The sequence below is a fragment of the Lindgomyces ingoldianus genome (assembly GCF_010093535.1).
Source record: "Lindgomyces ingoldianus strain ATCC 200398 unplaced genomic scaffold BDR25scaffold_57, whole genome shotgun sequence".
Lineage (NCBI taxonomy): Eukaryota > Fungi > Ascomycota > Dothideomycetes > Pleosporales > Lindgomycetaceae > Lindgomyces > Lindgomyces ingoldianus.
The window spans coordinates 4,597-21,404 of NW_022985218.1; the positions used below are offsets into that span (position 1 = coordinate 4,597).

Below are 16,808 nucleotides of genomic sequence, written 5' to 3' on the forward strand. Positions count from 1 at the left end.
CTTGCAGGCATATTAGTTAGCAGAGACACTATCAGGCTTAGCGTTTCCCTAGTCTAGCTTAGCTCCTTCCTAGTCTAGTTTAGTGCCACAGTATGCCGAAGTTTATGCGAATTTTATCGTCATGTGACGTCTACATGCGGTAATTTTTTTAAGCTAAGGCATTTCCTTTCCTGGAACGACAACAGAGAAGCTAGTCTAGGGAATTGATTATAGTTTTCACTCGCTAACGCTCTCGAAATAAAGTTTCTAATCTTGTATACAATTTTAGTAGGGGAAAAAAGGATCTGAGGAATGCTAAGAAATTTCCTAATTTTTGCACATAATAGATCACGGCCCTACCTAATCACGGGGCTTACTTCGCTTACCGTAAGACCTTAGGGGTGCATCGTGTGAGCTCTGGCAATGACACCTATTGAGCAGAGGGGCTAAACAGATAAGCTGGGCCCATGTAATTAGTGCTCATACTTCAGCACCTCACTCTACGCCACCATATAAGATCTATTCGACCCTTCCCTTTTCGTTCTTTCACTTGGCGCCATGCCTTCCATTAGCTATGGCTTCTTGGATCCGGGCTCTGTCCTAGACGCTACTGATAACTATACCGGCAAAAGTAAACTGTTGAATGCCTATGCTGCTGATTGGAGGCCAAAATCGGATGAGGCTGCGATTTCCATCTTCTGAAATGCACTTGAAGAACTGAGATGTCCGATCCGATCTGCGGCCCCTGGTGCGAAGCTCAGGCGAATCCCTTTACCAATGAGAAGTTTTTTTCAACCATATGTACAGACAGCTCGAGGAGAAGATTCACTTGATTGAAATCAATGGGAGCACAATCGCCCGGACCGGTGTTCCGTGTCCCAGCGCGGATATTAAAGCACCACTGAAGGAAGTTCTTCGCGACAGGCCAGAACAAGAAACTGATGTCAAGCTCTGCTGCCAGTAATGGCTGGCCTCACGTTCTACACTATCCCATTGAACAACAAAGCTCTTCCCCACGTCCTCGTACATGGACTTCTCTATTTCCATACAGCTGGACTTCTTCTGCAATACATCGCCTATGTATTGATCAGCCGCTGGACGTACTCTGCTGTTGGACTAACGTCCTCGGTCGGTGGAGAGTGCAATATTAAGTCAGAGTCCAATGACGACAAGATATCACATGAAAGCTTCTGGTCTCGGTTGATCGGGGGCCTTTTCGCAACCACAACATGGCGTGCTCCAGCCACAACCTGGGAAGCAATTGGCACACCATCCTTCAGGCGTATTCCAGGTCGCGTGAGGTTGCCATCAACATGGTACGCCTGGGCATTTCGATACTCGTGCTCGACGCCCTGAGTCTGGCTCCAAGCGACTCAGGTGAGAATAATGCAGCCAAATTTGCATGATATCAAGTTCGGCTTTTCATGTACGGCTTTTCTGGGGGTGAGTTGGTCGCTTGCGAAGAGATCCGTCATAATCGGGCAAGACCGAGTGATGCGCTTATTACGCTAATGCAGTATGGCAGAAACTTTTGGCACCAATCCGTCCACCGAAAGACTAGCGGTCCGGTTTATTATATTAAGCATCGGGTGTTGAGATTGAGTAAAGGTGGCATCGTTGCGAGATACACGTACATTTTCCTAGCCCACATGGTGTCGGCTCTGCTGCATCTCGCTTCCGAAAAACATGCAGATAGAATCCGTTAGAACGAGAGCAGCACTCTGAGGGTTTTCTTCATGCAAGCGCTGGGAATTTTGCTCGAGGACGCGGCACAATCCGTGGGTCGCAACTTAACGAATTACCAGCCAAATCGATGGACAAGAGCTCTTGGAAACGCGTGGGTCGCATTTCGGCTCTTTTAGACAACGCCTGTGTTTTTATACCCTCGAATGGCGAGGCTTGGTGGAAGTGAACCGGACCCTCTGCCATTCAGCTTAGCACAATCATTGGTAGAGTATCTCGACCACGCGTTAACCTACCTATTTTACGAGCAAGACGCTTGCCTAGCGATAAGGGCGGATATACAGTAAATAGATTCACATAGCAGGCGTGATAGCGTTGTCTAGGCCTTACTTCTATTTCCAATCGACAATCGTAGTCGTTATCAATGCTTTTGATCTGAATTCTTATTCAAAATTGCTTCAACCTCATTCCATTTTGCCGCCTTCCTCACCACCCAGTTCATCCAACCAATCGGCAACCACGATTCTAGCTTTCCAAGTATGGTATACTGGCCATGCCAGACAACGTACGGCGGGTTGGTCTTCAACAAGTCCTGCACCACAAGCATCGCCCACTCCGCTGGTACCATGCCTGTCTGTCCAGATTCCTTGTCTTTGAATCCCTCCTGGCGTATGAGTGTCTCCACCAGCTCCCTCGCCGGATTGTATATTGTGTCTTTGGGCAACAATTCTACTGACCCAGGCCGATTCAAAGTTGTGTTGTTACTGATGAAATTGGTCGGTCCTGTCACCCCTGTCTTCAGGTCCACGACCTTGACTCCGAAAGGCTTCAGCTCGATCCGCATGACGGCCGTGAAATGTGCGGCAGCAGCCTTGGATGCTCCATATGCCGAACCAAGTGGCATGGCAACCACCGAGGATATCGATGTATGGTTTGCGAGAACGCCTTTCGATCTGACAAGGAGGGGCAAGAAGGCTTGTGACATTGAAATCATCGCCCAGACGTTGACGTCAAAGATCTCCTTGGCTTGGGGTATGGATGTGTCGGATGCCGTCATTGTCATCTGCAGACCGGCATTGTTGACTAGTATATCGAGATTTGGGACCTCACTGACACATTTTGCAATCGACGATTCGGATAGTACGTCCAGTTCTTTTGTCTCAATACCGAGGGCCTTCAGGTTCGCCATCTTAGAAGCATTGCGGGCAGTGGCGTAGACGTGGCAACCAGCTTCGTGGAAAGCAATAGCGAGCGCCGCACCGAGACCGCCGTCCGAGCAGCCTGTAATGAGCACACTGCGCTTGCTATTGTTTGCCGACATGATTTCGGTTGGGTGTACGAAGAGTGGAGTGGTTGGACAAGATGTGGTCCAGAATGTTGGAGGTGACTGTTTGGTCTCTGCGCAGAAAGCTTGTGATATTATACAACCAAATTGCGGTGATTGTAGACTGTCCTCGCCGGATGTGGGGTGGGCTGATCATTCTCAGTTGCGATCTTACCTATGATTACTGCTGACAGCCTGGGAGTCATGTTTGCATACGCTAAGCCATATTAGCCACCTAAAGAGGTCTTGTCACGGACCAATTTCGATTCGCTAATAATACAAGGGTGCAAAAGATCCTAGTGAAAACACCTGTCAGATATGCGCACCTACTGTCAAGACAGGAGGAACGCTTGACGAAAGCTGCTACATAGTACGAGCAATAAGCTTGAACAGTATGTTGCAGCAAATTGCAGCATTTTGCAGCATTTTGCAGCAATTTGCAGCAAATTGCAGCATGTTGCAAGCTGGTCGCGCATAGGGCAAGTGCGCGAGGGACTCGGATCGGCAAAACAAAAAGCCGAGCAACACGAGTAGAGCAGAAAAAGGATCGATAAATCAACACAATCAATACAATCAATCAATCATCCCATACATCATATCCAAACCCATCATTCATCTCAGGAAGCCCAGAAACAGTGCTTCAATCTGACAATAGTGCTAGAGCGGGTTGTTATAGGCTATAATAGAGTTTGTTAGGGTGGGGTCTTGGCAAAAGTAAGCGACTTGGGTGTGTGAGCAACTCGCCCATGAAGTACGTTACTTTAGAAGTGTTATGTTTTATGTAAAAGCTTAAAGTATAAGCTATATCTAACATTCTTTTAGCATGTCTAAGTAGTGTTATTAAGAATGCATTAGTGTAAAAAAAGTAGTTTAGTAAGGTCTTAGCAAAAATAAGTAACTTAGGTGTGTAAGCAATTTGCCTATAGTGTATGTTATAAGTTAGTTGTAGAATTAGCTTATAAAAGTCGTCTAGCGCGTCAGTTATTTATTATTTTTCCACCTCACACCGTAAGGCGGAATCCTATGGTGTAGAAGCATCGCACAAAAATTTACAGGGCGAAATTGCTAAGAGTTTATTATCCCGGGGAGCAATTCGGGCGACCCTCGCGAACGCACGCCTTAATATATGCACGAGACTTTCGTGGCATGGAAGCTCTTAATCACATTGTAACGTTTTCGGATAGAAATTTGAGAAAAAGGGGCTATGCAGAGCTGTTCTTGTGTTAAGAGACTAACATGAGCACTACTACATCCTAGAGATCTAGACATCAAGGAACGTTCCATGCTCGTTGATCGAATTACCCTCTTCGAAAAGACTTCCTGCCTATGAACGATCAACCACTATACAATCACAAATTCTGTCTTGTAACCAAATACTCTCCAGATGCCCCCGAATTCCTCTTTCGCCCCCTTCAGCGCCTCCCTTAGTGGCGCCTCACTCTCTTTCCACCCCCTCTCATCCCCTTCCATCCACTCCCTCATTTTCTCATGACCATACCGAAACTCTTCGGCACCCGGTACAGTAGTACCTTTCTTCGCCGCAGGCCTCCCTGAAATACGTTCCCACTACTTGTAAAGATTCGGGAAGCGCTTGAGCTTAATACCGGTGACAGCAGAGGCGTGGATGAAGGGCCAGACTGCTATACCAGCGACGCTATACTTCCCTTGATTGGGGCTCACGAAGTATTTGCGGTCGGTGAGACGGGCTTCGGGAACGCCGTACAATGCTGGCTGCCTCTTGAACCTTCGCCGGAACCCGTACGTCTTATAGTGGAGTGCTGCTACACAGTCTCCGGCGGAGCTTCCAATTGTATCAATATTACTCGAGCAGGTGAGCGGATCTAAGTTAAGAGAGACGATTAGCTAAATTTCGTTTTGATTTTGCTTGTTCAGTATCGAGTGTTAGGGGTCGGGGCAGTATGTTTTGATTTCGAAGCAGAGTCATGGAAATAGTGCAATTCAACCCTATATTTTGGAAGTACCTGCCGCACAGGACGGATGTTAGATGGTACAAAAAGGCTTCATCCCCCCTCGGCCTATCGTACTTCTACCTTGGCATATAAAGCACAACGCAATAGCTCAACTCACTGAAGTAGCAGGTCCCAAAGCCACTAGAGGAATCGAACTCCTTACCTTCGGCACATCCCACGGTACGGATCCCCCACCACCTCTTTCCCTTCCCCCACTAATCCTGCACCACCCAGGCTTCAAAGTCTCCATCCTCCTAGAAGAATTAAAGAAGCATACGGCCTTGAATATGCCTACCAGAGCATCAACATTTTCGCCGATGGAAACAAAGCCCCCTGGTTCACGGTGCTCAGCTCAAACGGCAAGGTCTCCGTCATCGTTGGTCATGACAAGGAAGGCCATATTGTATTTGAAACTCTTGCAATCATGAATTACCTCGCGCGAAATTATGATTTTGAAAAGAAATTCCGGTTTGAGAAGGAGAAGGATGTCAGTATTGCAGAGCAATGGATGGCGTGGCAACAGGGTGAACTCGATACGTTTGAGATTCCAGCTCCGCCCCACGTGGAATTATTGGGTTATATAATGTACAAGGAGGACGTTGTGTATGTTCACAGCTGAGCTGGTGAGTTGCACAGGTCCAATGCAAGCCCAAGCAAACTTCTCTTACCGCTTCCACGACACGCGAATCCAATCTACAACCTAGCGCTTCGTTCGCGAGACCGAGCGGCTGTACTGGTGGATTTCGTTAGATCGCCAGAAGTATTTTCGGGGCGATGGTTTCTCGCCGAATGTAGGATTTGCAATTTAGATAACTAGTAATTCCCAAAAAGAAACATTTTTAGGTATCCTACAGGAGCCATCAGATATAACCCAGGGACAGGCGAAGCGAATCTACCTTCCTCATCACTTCTTTCGCTTACTAACAAGCCTCGCCATTTTTTTCAAAGACCCATGGCCAGTGTAAAAGTAAAATCCAGCAGCGAAAACCGCAACATTGAACACAGTATATGCGATGAGATATCCCACGTTCCTCCAACGATCACTGTAAATCATGTTCAAGCTCACCAAGTAAGTATCTGCTGCAGCATAGGAGCAGAACTGACAGTCGGAAGTGGCATCGGAGTTGTAGATGGTGGCTCCAACGGCTTGTGAGAATGAGCCTGCATACGCGCCGCAAGTCTTGCCCTCGGGCGGTTGAAAGATACTGATTTCAGCTGGGGCACATTCAATGGGCATGCCGTGAGTGCCAGTTGACATGAGAGCGGAGACCAGCCAGGTGAAAGGACTGATGTAGTACGCGAAATGCCAGAAACCGACGAGCTGGCTGAGGGGTTGCAGTACGCCGCTGAAAGCCAGAATGAAGGTGTAGAACAATATTGTTATCATGGCTGCCGTCTCTGCGTTGGGTGAAATCGTGGCAATGGCCTGGGAAAAGGTGGTATGATATAGTTGATAAAGTAGGAAGACAAACCACATGAACACGCTTCGACCGTCGGAGATGTCTCGCCACCAGCCAACAGGAAAGAACCAGCAGAGGAAGCATAAGCTGGAGATGATGAAGTTGAAGGGGATTTCGACGACAATGCTGGCGACGACCAAGACGCTCCAGTGGTACATGTTCGAATGCTTTTCGCGGACATTATAGATTTCTCGGAGAGTAATGAGGCGGGGCTGTAGGAGCACGACAAGAGTGAGGCAGAGGAGTAAGACTAGGAAGATGGAGAAAATCTTATTTCGGAGGCCTTGGATGGAGTGGGGCTCATTGTAGAAGGTGAATGCCATGAATAGGCCGCCTACGATGTTGATGAAGAGTTTCCCGTTGATATAGGAGGGAGAACGCCAATGCTGTGCGAAGAGCCGCTTTTGCACGATGATATATTGAGCAAGCCAGGTCTCTGCAAATGTATTTCTGAGGGCCTGGGAGGTGGTGTTGTTGCTCGTATTCTTTGCAGACTCCAGCTGCTGAATGCGTGAGGTCGCTGCTTGCCGTTCCGTGGACATGTCCCAGATAGAGGGCCAGTCGAGTGTCGCATGCCCACTGGTGCCGGCACCAATCTGTGCAAGCATGTACTCGGCTGGATTGGCATCTTCCGGACACCGTGAAGCGCTATATTGGGCGAAGTAATCGATGACTGTTTGCGAGTCCTGTCCTAGCTCTCCGAAGTAGACCGTCTTTCCTCCACTGGCTAGGAGAAGCAGTCGGTCAAATTCGCTGAGAAGAGCGGAGGACGGCTGATGGATGGTGCAGAGAATTGCTTGGCCAGCGTTAGCCAGCTCTCGCAGAAGCCTGATAATGGACCACGCCGATTGGGAGTCAAGACCTGATGTCGGTTCATCGAGAAATAGGAGCAGAGAAGGACGCGCAACAAGCTCAATACCGATAGTTGTACGTTTCCGTCGCTCTGCATTCAGCCCTTTTCCGGGCACCCCAATCACGGCGTCGGCGTAGTCTTCCAGGCGCAGGACAGAGATGATTTTCTCCACATACGCGTGCTTTTCTGCAATAGAAATATCCCTTGACTGACGTAGTAGTGCGGAGAAGCGGAATGCTTCGCGTATAGTCATCTCTGCCATATGGATATCTTGTTGCTGGCAGTATCCCGTCCGCCGCTTGAAAGTTTCGTCAAGTTGGGAACCATTAATGGTGGCTTCGCCTGATACAACGCCTGTGCTAACTCGCTGGGCCAGGACATTCAGAAGCGTTGTCTTACCAGCGCCGGATGCGCCCATCAGAGCAGTAAGGGTTCCCGGCTCAACAAAGCCTTGCACATTGTGCAACAGTCGGCGCTTCTTGCCTTTGACGTCAATGTCGTAGCTGATATGCTTCCAGCAAAAGACGTCTCGACTTGGCGCGAGCAACAAGTTTTGATCTACTTCTGACGTCGCCTTCTCATGGTGCTCTGAGCTGGTTTGATCTGACTCAATGTCCTGTCGGGTCTGCGCTCGTGCCCAGGGCGGCGATTTGCGGAAAATCATGTAGCTAGAGGTCACGCCATGGATCTTTCCAAACTCAGTTGCTGCTGCGTACAAGATGGTGAAGCTGATAAAGAAGACGATAGAAATGCCAAGATTGCGCCATATGTTGGTATAGTGGTAATCGAGCGATAAGCCAATGTAGTCATCGCCGAGAACGAAGGCTTGTCCTGGTTTTGCACCAACGACTGGACAAACTTGATTAGCGACGTCAACATTTTCGAAACCTGGACCAGAGGGAATAAGCATTTGGCAAGGAGCTTTCCGTCCGTGGAACTCGACTGTCATAAGCGCTTCAACCGAATAGAAAATGGGGTTGATGTATGATATCCACTTGAACCAGGGATGCATCGATGGGCGGGGGATTACGTAGCCGGCATACATGGCGAGAGGAAGAACGGACAGCCCTGCCACTGCAAGCGCAGTTTCGACGGTCTTTGTCAGGGCAGCGACCAGCCGAAACCAAGCCGTCATCGTGAGCGTGGTGAGATAGACAAAAACAACAAAGGTGAAGAATGCGCCAGCCTCTCGCTTGAGATTCGCCATGAAGTAGACGATGACCGTAAAGGCGAGGATGTTTATCATCTTGATGGGGTACTGTGATATCATAGTCGCCAGCGCGTCGATGTACGGGTGGTACATGCCGTAAGAGTGCTGCTTTTCCACAATACGTCTCTGCGAAAACTGCGCAACCACTTCGGCGAAGTTGACAATGATGTTGAAAAGAACTATGAAAAAGACGACGCCACCCTTGGAAAAGAAGCCGTTAGTGCCCGGATTGATATCGTAGAACATGGATCCAATAACCATTGGTATGACCAGCATGGTGACTGTGATGGCTACAAAATATGCATACTCGCCTCGAACACGCTGGGCTGCGCGGACGAAGGTGGTCGCAAATTGTTGTGCGAGATTGAGGCTGTAGGGCGAGCGATGTCGTGTGGCAGGCGCTTTCTCAGCCGAACGATGGGCCTTGAGCCGATCCAGTTCTCTCGACATCTGCGAGTCGCTGTCTGTCTTGTGCTGTGCAATATTTTGCCGCAGAAGGTGGTAGCCCTCGCTTGCCTTCCACGCATCAGCGAACTCAGCCGCAGTGCGTGGGACCCGGTCATGGAATTCCTCCCTCACGGTTCTAACGTTTGGATCAGTCACCGCGATTAAGAACTCGGCGACGGTCTGTCGCGAGCTGCATATGAAGCCTAGGTCCTCGAAGTAGCACTTAGCATCATCTAGCGGACCAAAGAAGATCTGACGGCCTTCATGGAGAACAAGGACCTTGTCGTATATGCCGGAGAGAGCGTCACTCGGCTGATATAGAGCCGATATGGAAACATTTTCGGTCAGGCTGGTGGCAGTGCGGAGAGCTTGTGCAAAGTCGAGCGAAGTCGATGAGTCCAGGCCTCTAGTCGGATTGTCCCAGCAACTGACGCACGCCCTGGTCAGCAGCTATCAGAAGTTAGCATGGAACCAACAGTAAAGGCGTTGGGTCATACCATTTCGATGATAGAGACGCGCCGTCGCTCCCCTCCAGATACGCCGCGGACAAAGTCATTCCCTACCCGGGTATTAGCGGCGTGGGTGAGCCCGAAAGCGGCAAGTAAGATGTCCCTTGTCATGGTGACAAACTGCTTGCGTGAGATGCCGTGGATTCGTTGATGGGGTGCCTTTGTGCTTGCAGCAAACTCGACCGTCTGGGCGACTGTCAAATATGGGAAGTGGCTATCCTCCTCGTCATTGAATGACATCATGCTCTGGAACCGCTCGCGCATGGTGTCAAGAGGAATGCCGCTATAGGTGATGGAGCCACTGCAGCTTCTATAATGCTCTGTCTGGCCGGCAAGCACCTTTAAGAGCGTAGTGCAGCCGCTACCGGGTGTACCGACAACGAGAAGCATCTCTCCGGGATCGAGGAGGCCATTAATACCATCCAGGATTAGCTTCTCGGGTGTCTTGGTCCAAAGCTTCCGAATGAAGGGAACGACGTCCGTGAAGAGGGAAATGGCATCCTTTTGAGTAACGCGGCCGACGTCGTCACCCGTAACAGAGACATCCTTCCAGCAGAGCGACACATGCGGCGACAAAGGCCCGGCACCCGTCTGCTGCCCGCGGTCGATGGCGGCTCTGAGTGTCTGCTCCAGGGTCCAATGGGGATCTCGGGTATCGAAAGGGTCGAAAGCAGCATTGGATACTCCAGTCGCAGTTGAGACGCGTCGAAGGTGAGCAACGTCGTGCGGTGACAGTGGCTCCTTGGGTTCTGGCCCTAGTGTAGGAGACGGCCTGCCGGCGCTGTCTGCAAGCATTTTGTACGTGGGTAGACAACGGTCTGCCTAGATAAAAGGGAAATGAGAATGAAGAGTGCGAAATAGCGGATGTAAGATGAAATAGTGAATTGCAGCTAGACGTTTTCCCAAGCGTCCAGCTGGGAGGGCTGAAGCCTCTGGCCTTAATCGCTTCAGATCCATCTTCAAACTCGGCCGGCTTCTTCAGGGAGAAACCGGGCGTTTGCACAGAAAAAGCGGATGCCATATGCACCATTGCATGGTGGTGAGCACGGCGATGGTCGTCACGGTGGAGCTGAGAAGAAACCTCGGAAGCGAGGCCAAGAACGGGAAGAGTGGACCGCGCTAGCGCAACCCCTCGGCTCCGAGCACCCAGGCCTCATCTCCAAAACTCCCGGGACCCTCCAGGCTGTCGCAAGAGTCCATCATGGTCAGAATCTTTGATCGTCGCTTCAAAGATGAGCAGACACGACAAGCGGATGAAATCATGCGACCAATGTAAAGCCCGCAAGGTGCGTTGCAGCGGCAGAGGTACGTCTGTCCTCACTTCAGATATCAATCCCTGGCTCATCCACCATCCAGAGCATCGGGAAGCCACTAGCTGCCTCAACTGCGCGCGCAGGAATGAGGCTTGCCACTTCAGTTTGCTGCGAAAGCCGCAGAGACTAAAGTATCGAGCAGATGTCCCGGCTACCACTCCAGCGGTCCACTTGCCGAGCTTAAGTGACGACACGCACCAGACTCTGGAGGCTAATGACGCTCCCGCAATAAGCGAAGCGACGCAGTACGATGGGTTGCAAGAATTACACCTCGACCGACTGCTCGCGGGCAGCTGTCTAGGATCGGCACGGCAGGCTCAATGCGAGTCTCTGCAGGTAAGCCATCACTGTATTCCTCCGCCGCCAGACCATCGTGTGATGATTGCTAAACAAGGTAGACCCTCGGAGTGTTTGGTACACGTTTTGCTCGGCTCCGAGCCACAACATCTTGCTGATTCCAGGCAGGCAGCGAATACAGCTTGACGTTCTTTTCCGAGGCACGGCTTGCCTCACTCGGGCTCCGACTTGGCCATGACCGCATCTCAAAGATACGAGCTCAGATGGCTGCCATCATCACTCAGCGTATGCGGACTGTCGAGCGAGTCCCTGCACCTGCCTGCGACAATGACCGATGTCGGGTGTTCGGCGCTAGTGATACCTTTATCACAACCTGCATTCGGGGTAAATCAACGTGTGCCATGTCGTCATGTTAAATCCCACTGACTCTACTAAGCGTACTTCGAACATGTACACCCCATATATCCTTTTCTGGATAGGTCCCAAGTGGAATCCATCGCATCTGGTCCGCAACTCCAAGAGAAGCTCGCTATCGACAAGGCTTGGTCGGCCCTGTTCTTCGGAATCCTCGCGCTTGGCTCGCAGTACAATGACGGCGGAAGCTTTCAGCCTACCAACAATGTAGCATGGAAGTTCTTCTCCACAGCACTAGCAATCTTTCTTGACTTGCTTATCACCAAGGCTAGCTTGGTCAGTGTTCAAGCCATTACCACCCTCGCCATTTTCGCGTCCAACGTATCATGTATGCAATTTGAGTACGCACTAGTCGCCGAGGGCGTGAAGAAAGCGCAGATGCTTGGGTACAACCGGCTTTCTACTCCAGGGAACGACGCTCGAAATCGCACTTTCTGGGTATTGTTCTGCCTGGAAAAAACTATGACATTCACTATCGCGAAGAGCTCATCTATCATCGACTCTGATATAAGTAGTGCACTTCCAGTCCAGGAAGACCAAGCCGTAGGACATGAGGAGTTTGATTCGTTCCTTACCTTAATCAGATTGTCAAGACTGTTTAGTCGCATATACGCATCACTTCATTCCGTTAGCATACGAGGCCGACCAAGAGACTATTTCAAATCAACTATCGACCGCCTTCGAGACGAACTGGAGTGTTGGCGCATGTCCATTCCTCCACCCTTTCGGCCAGGACAAGGGTTTCGGAACCACCACCATTTTCAGACAGCTCAGATGGTGAACATCTATATCAGATTCCACTATGGATACCATAACACGATGCTCCATCTCAATCGTGCAGCACTTCATCTACGACATCCAGACACCGACCTCTCCAAGACAGTCAGCGATATTATGCGCACGACACGGTCAATACTTGAAATGACCAAATGTATCGACGTTCAACCGTATACACCTCTCTGGTATATATAGTCCTTGTGCTTCGTTCAATAGTTTTACTGATAGACGGTCTAGGATCTTGGCTGCCGTACCACTCACAGCCTTGTTCGTTCTTTTCGATCTAGTCATCGATAATCCATCTCATTCCGACACCGCCGCCAACCTCGCTCTACTCGACATCGGTAGTGGTCACTTCAGTCGGATAGAGTATGCTTCTCAAGGCACCTTGCCAGGGTCTATCCTCTCCGAATTCGCACATATCGCACGATGCTACGTCCGCGAAAAGACACAGCCGCAAAGCGATAGCATCACACCCGGCATCTCTGCCTTGGTGTCACCTACCACTGCGCTTGCTCCTACTGGCCCAGACCAGGTCTCAAAGGTTGTGACTCAAGTTGGCTTACCAACAAATGATCCAATTCAGCCAAATGCTGCTAATTGGCCACTCCAGGCTGATGCGGAGGTTCTAGCTGGGACCGACATCTTAGACCTGTTTGGTTCGTATCTCCCTGAATGGAATGAGGAGTGGATTTTAGGTGCGCCAGCCACGACTCTAGCTTCATAATATAGGGGTCTGTTGAGTTCGTGTTCAACCCCAGCACATCATGGGTTCCTCATAGTATACTGTGGTCATAAGTAAGCAAGGTGTTTCATCGGCCGGCTCACATATGCGCTAATACTAGGTATGTAAGGCCCGGAGGGCAGTTTTTGTATTTCTTTTGGTGTGACAGGTTTACGGGTAAAGACATAGCCAGCCTTCTTGCGTATAAACCCCACAATATATTACTACTTGTACCCTGCTAGGCCCATCGTAGGATAGGTATTGGTGGCGACGAGGGGCTAATGGTAACAGACACTTTGGAGAAATGCAATATAGGCGAGGCAAGTAATAGAGGTACAGGCGTTTTTATACAAAGTTATATGGTATTAGGAGTGTTCTTGGTACTAACAATTTTTGCGCTAATACAGCACTTCGTTGACGGTAATAGCAGCGTAGCAATCGCTGAGGAAGCGTCAAGACTGAATTCTGCCCTCTGTCTACAGAGGGCAAGGCTCTTATCTAAGGCGACCTCTGTTGCGCTAGCGTTTCGGTGATGTTTCGCAGGCGCCTGGTCCTTGTCGTGGTGGTGCTGTATATACCCACCACGACGATCTCCCAGGCCACCCTTAGGGTCATCCGATGTCCCTATTACAACTATCCTCCCTCTCCTAAGCAGATGTCCTCATCTGGTACAGATAAGGTGTAAAAGTATAAGCAAATAAATAGAAATAAGTATCTATTGTAACAACGCAGGCAAGACAACGGGTCCGAATGCGGTGTGAATCCACTCAGAGGCATATGGGAGTGCGTGGGGACTCAGAAACCTAGGAATTCTATTAACACCTATAGGCCTTGTACAGAAGGATATTAGAAAACCACTAAGCTAGCTAAGAGAAGAGGTGCAACTAAATACTTAGAGGAATAAGGGTACAGCAGGGGCTAGGGCAGAGTTAGAGCAGATACAAAAAACCTTTAGATATGTGAGAGCACTGTGAAGCAGGAAGCATGAAGCGCTGAAGGGGGTCAGGATAGTATTGATAGACGAATCCTTGAGGAGACTCAGGGGTTCGTGAGAGGATATATATATAGGTGCTGGGGCACGTGACGGGACGTCATGTGCCCAAGGCCGGGCCGAGGGCTCTCCGGGGAGAGTCCGAGGCATGTCCAAGTTAACCATGACAAGATATTAGTTTATTAGGTAACGTACACTATAGGCAAGTTGCTTACACACCTAAGTTGCTTACTTTTACTAAGACAACACTAAACTACTTTTTTTACACTAATATATTTCTAATAATACTACTTAGATGTGCTAAAAGAATGTTAGATACATCTTATACTCTAGGCTTTTAAATAAGATGTAATATTTTTAAAGTAACATACTACAGCTATATAAAGTCTTTTAAAAAATAATAAATAACTAACACACTAAATAACTTTTATAAGATAATTATACAGCTAAGTTATAAAACCTAGATAATAATAAAAAGTAGGTAATTATTAAGCATATACTTAAGCTAAATGCGCAAGGATTTTCCTCTTAGATAGCAGCTATAGCTAATATATCTAATTCTTTACACGTGTCAGATATGCGCACCTACTGTCAAGACAGGAGGAACGCTGGACGAAAGCTGCTACATAGTACGAGCAATAAGCTCGAACAGTATGTTGCTGCAAATTGCAGCATTTTGCAACATTTTGCAACAAATTGCAGCATGTTGCAGCAAATTGCAGCATGTTGCAAGCTGGTCGCGCATAGGGCTAGTGCGCGAGGGACTCGGACCGGAAAAACAAAAGCCGAGCAACACGAGCAGAGCAGAAAAAGGATCGAGAAATCAATACAATAAATCATCATCCCATACATCATATCCAAACCCATCATTCATCTCAGGAAGCCCAGAAACAGTGCTTCAATCTGACAACACGCTAAGCATAATCTAGGCTATCTTAGCATAAACTAGCCTAGTATGTTTATTAACTGTCTTACTTGCTTGCTGAACACGTTATTCTAGTATTATGTTAAGTATAAGTAAAGGCTTTAATAATTTATAAGAGTGAGAGAAGCTCGATTGTTGATTGTGTCTGATTAGGCGAGAGTGTGGCTGAAGTTTACCCAGTGGATGGCTGCCTTGAGACCGGGGCCAGCAAGTCTTTAACACGCACCTCCATTTCTGTCTTTGGTCACATATCAGCTACCAGCCTGGCTGATATATCAAAATGCGTCGCAATCGAAAACCTCGCCATCGAAAACCCTGCCGTACCCTAAGCATTTCGCGTCCCTCATTCCCGCTGTTCGACCTCCCCCTCGACCTCCAAGTCTGCGTCCTTGCTTTCCTCGACACCCACACTCTTCAAGATGCCATTGCATCTAGCTGGCACATTCGAGAGCTCTTCTTAATGTTTCCTGAGCGCCTTCTTCGTGACACTGTTGGCGTGATGGGCTCTCAGGTGCAGAATTTGACGTTGACAACCTTCAGCATCATTCGCAGCATCGAATTCGATATCGCATTGGGGCCAGGACCAGACAGCGTCGGGGAGTATTTGGCCGGAAATCTGGATACAGAGAAATCGCAGCGGATTTTACAAAAAGGTGAGGATGCACTAGAAGTGCTGGACAAGTTGTGCGCCTTGGAAGACGAAATCATGGACCTCGTAAAAGCATACGCGTTCGATGATTACTCACGGGCATGCCATTATGATAACCCTGGCGCCGTTATTCCGCTTCTTGTTCTTTCTTCCACCGAGCGACTCCGGATTACACGCGCTTGCCTACGCCTGAAGTTGTTTGGCGTGCTGTTCTACAATTACGCCGACACATTCAAGCTGTCTCCCGAATTTGTAGCTAACGACGCCTATTCCGTATACCTAAGCCGACTGGCCATCTTTGAGATAGATGAGATGGTTACAGTATACCAGTTTATGGTTCGTCGCAAGCTCTCTTTTCGCCCTGTATCGCCGCATGAAGGCTGTCCACTGGTAAGTCGGCAAATGAGCAAGAATCGTGACCCTCTCGAATGCGTCAATTGCAAGTGTGGAATCCAACCATCCACAACATACTCCTCCCTTCCAACAACGCTCACGAATCATCAACTTCAAGCGTTCTGGCGTGCAGTTGAACAAAGACTGGGACCAGGATTGTGGGCAAACGACCAGTTATGCAGGAGCGGGCCGTTTAAAGCATGGCATGATACCCCTGAACTGAATCGCCCGAACGCTGGGTGGATGGCTTTCCGTAAGTGCAGGTCTGACTTCGGTTTGGACACTCTAGATTCTGAAGATGCAAAGGGAATCTTTGTGACCAATTTCCGAAACATTGGGTTTTGCTTCTGGGATAAGGAGAGGTTGGATAGCTGGCATTTCCTCCACAGACATGAGGGTGAGTTGGAAGATCACTGGACGCTAGAGCCTCAGTTCTACTACGAATGATTGTAACTATTTTCTTGCTTTCTGTTTATCTCCACTTTCAACTTCCCTTTCATAGATGGTGCATCGTATATCTACGCAGTTCTGGTAATGATAAGCCTATAAGTATCTTTCTATCAAGCCTGTCCCAAGGATATATTTCCCTTTTGCTAAAGTCTACAGCTTTTTTGTCGTCTCTAGCTACAACATAACTCCTGACTAAGTCCACCACTCTGTACCCTACATGCATAACGCGATCCATCACACGAGTGAGTAAATATTCGAACATCAATAAACTGTGTCGCGAAGGTATTCTCATCTCTACCCTTCATCGTCATATCCTGTTCTAGAATCCCAGAGTGACAGAGACAGTTCGTCCACTCCGAAGCCCACCCAAACCCTACCGATCCAATTCAATCCAACCCCAATCCTCCAAAGTGCCCTCCCTCCACGTTTCCACTACTTAA

General features: G+C 48.9%; 5 protein-coding genes across 5 annotated transcripts; 2 read left to right on the plus strand and 3 right to left on the minus strand.

The window, feature by feature from the left end:
• Window positions 1-339: 339 nt before the first annotated feature.
• On the minus strand, window positions 340-1,454 carry BDR25DRAFT_362579 (uncharacterized protein; the record flags this gene model as incomplete). The annotated part of the gene is made up of 7 exons (XM_033696595.1): window positions 340-438; window positions 489-551; window positions 586-696; window positions 755-946; window positions 997-1,055; window positions 1,097-1,337; window positions 1,410-1,454. 7 exons carry the CDS (start codon window positions 1,452-1,454, stop codon window positions 340-342), a joined length of 810 nt encoding a protein of 269 aa, XP_033540419.1.
• A 226-nt stretch (window positions 1,455-1,680) lies between these two features.
• BDR25DRAFT_107015 (putative estradiol 17 beta-dehydrogenase) lies at window positions 1,681-3,130 on the minus strand. Its single transcript, XM_033683515.1, has 2 exons — window positions 1,959-3,130; window positions 1,681-1,901 (listed from the first exon to the last, which is right to left on the minus strand). Exon 1 carries the CDS (start codon window positions 2,981-2,983, stop codon window positions 2,084-2,086), a length of 900 nt encoding a protein of 299 aa, XP_033540420.1. The 5' UTR covers window positions 2,984-3,130; the 3' UTR covers window positions 1,681-1,901; window positions 1,959-2,083.
• Window positions 3,131-4,327: 1,197 nt separating this feature from the next.
• On the minus strand, window positions 4,328-10,230 carry BDR25DRAFT_383392 (uncharacterized protein; the record flags this gene model as incomplete). The annotated part of the gene is made up of 5 exons (XM_033697821.1): window positions 4,328-4,536; window positions 4,591-4,849; window positions 5,120-5,247; window positions 5,878-9,376; window positions 9,424-10,230. 5 exons carry the CDS (start codon window positions 10,228-10,230, stop codon window positions 4,328-4,330), a joined length of 4,902 nt encoding a protein of 1,633 aa, XP_033540421.1.
• A 411-nt stretch (window positions 10,231-10,641) lies between these two features.
• Window positions 10,642-13,173, plus strand: BDR25DRAFT_297660 (uncharacterized protein). Its single transcript, XM_033689016.1, has 6 exons — window positions 10,642-10,740; window positions 10,792-11,084; window positions 11,147-11,162; window positions 11,214-11,429; window positions 11,482-12,421; window positions 12,474-13,173. The coding sequence occupies exons 1-6, from the start codon at window positions 10,668-10,670 to the stop codon at window positions 12,961-12,963; spliced, it is 2,028 nt and encodes a 675-aa protein (XP_033540422.1). The 5' UTR covers window positions 10,642-10,667; the 3' UTR covers window positions 12,964-13,173.
• Window positions 13,174-15,003: 1,830 nt separating this feature from the next.
• Window positions 15,004-15,533, plus strand: BDR25DRAFT_307634 (uncharacterized protein; the record flags this gene model as incomplete). Its single annotated transcript, XM_033690872.1, has 1 exon — window positions 15,004-15,533. A coding segment is annotated over exon 1 (377 nt), but the record flags the coding sequence as incomplete, so codon positions are not given.
• Window positions 15,534-16,808: the final 1,275 nt, after the last annotated feature.

Coding starts and splice junctions, on each gene's coding strand:
- BDR25DRAFT_107015 (XM_033683515.1), bottom strand. CDS start 2,983: ATGTCGGCAAACAATAGCAAGCGCAGTGTGCTCATTACAGGCTGCTCG.
- BDR25DRAFT_297660 (XM_033689016.1), top strand. CDS start 10,668: ATGAGCAGACACGACAAGCGGATGAAATCATGCGACCAATGTAAAGCC. Junction 10,741..10,791: donor GGTGCGTTGCAGCGGCAGAG/GTACGTCTGTCC, acceptor TCCACCATCCAG/AGCATCGGGAAGCCACTAGC. Junction 11,430..11,481: donor TATCACAACCTGCATTCGGG/GTAAATCAACGT, acceptor GACTCTACTAAG/CGTACTTCGAACATGTACAC.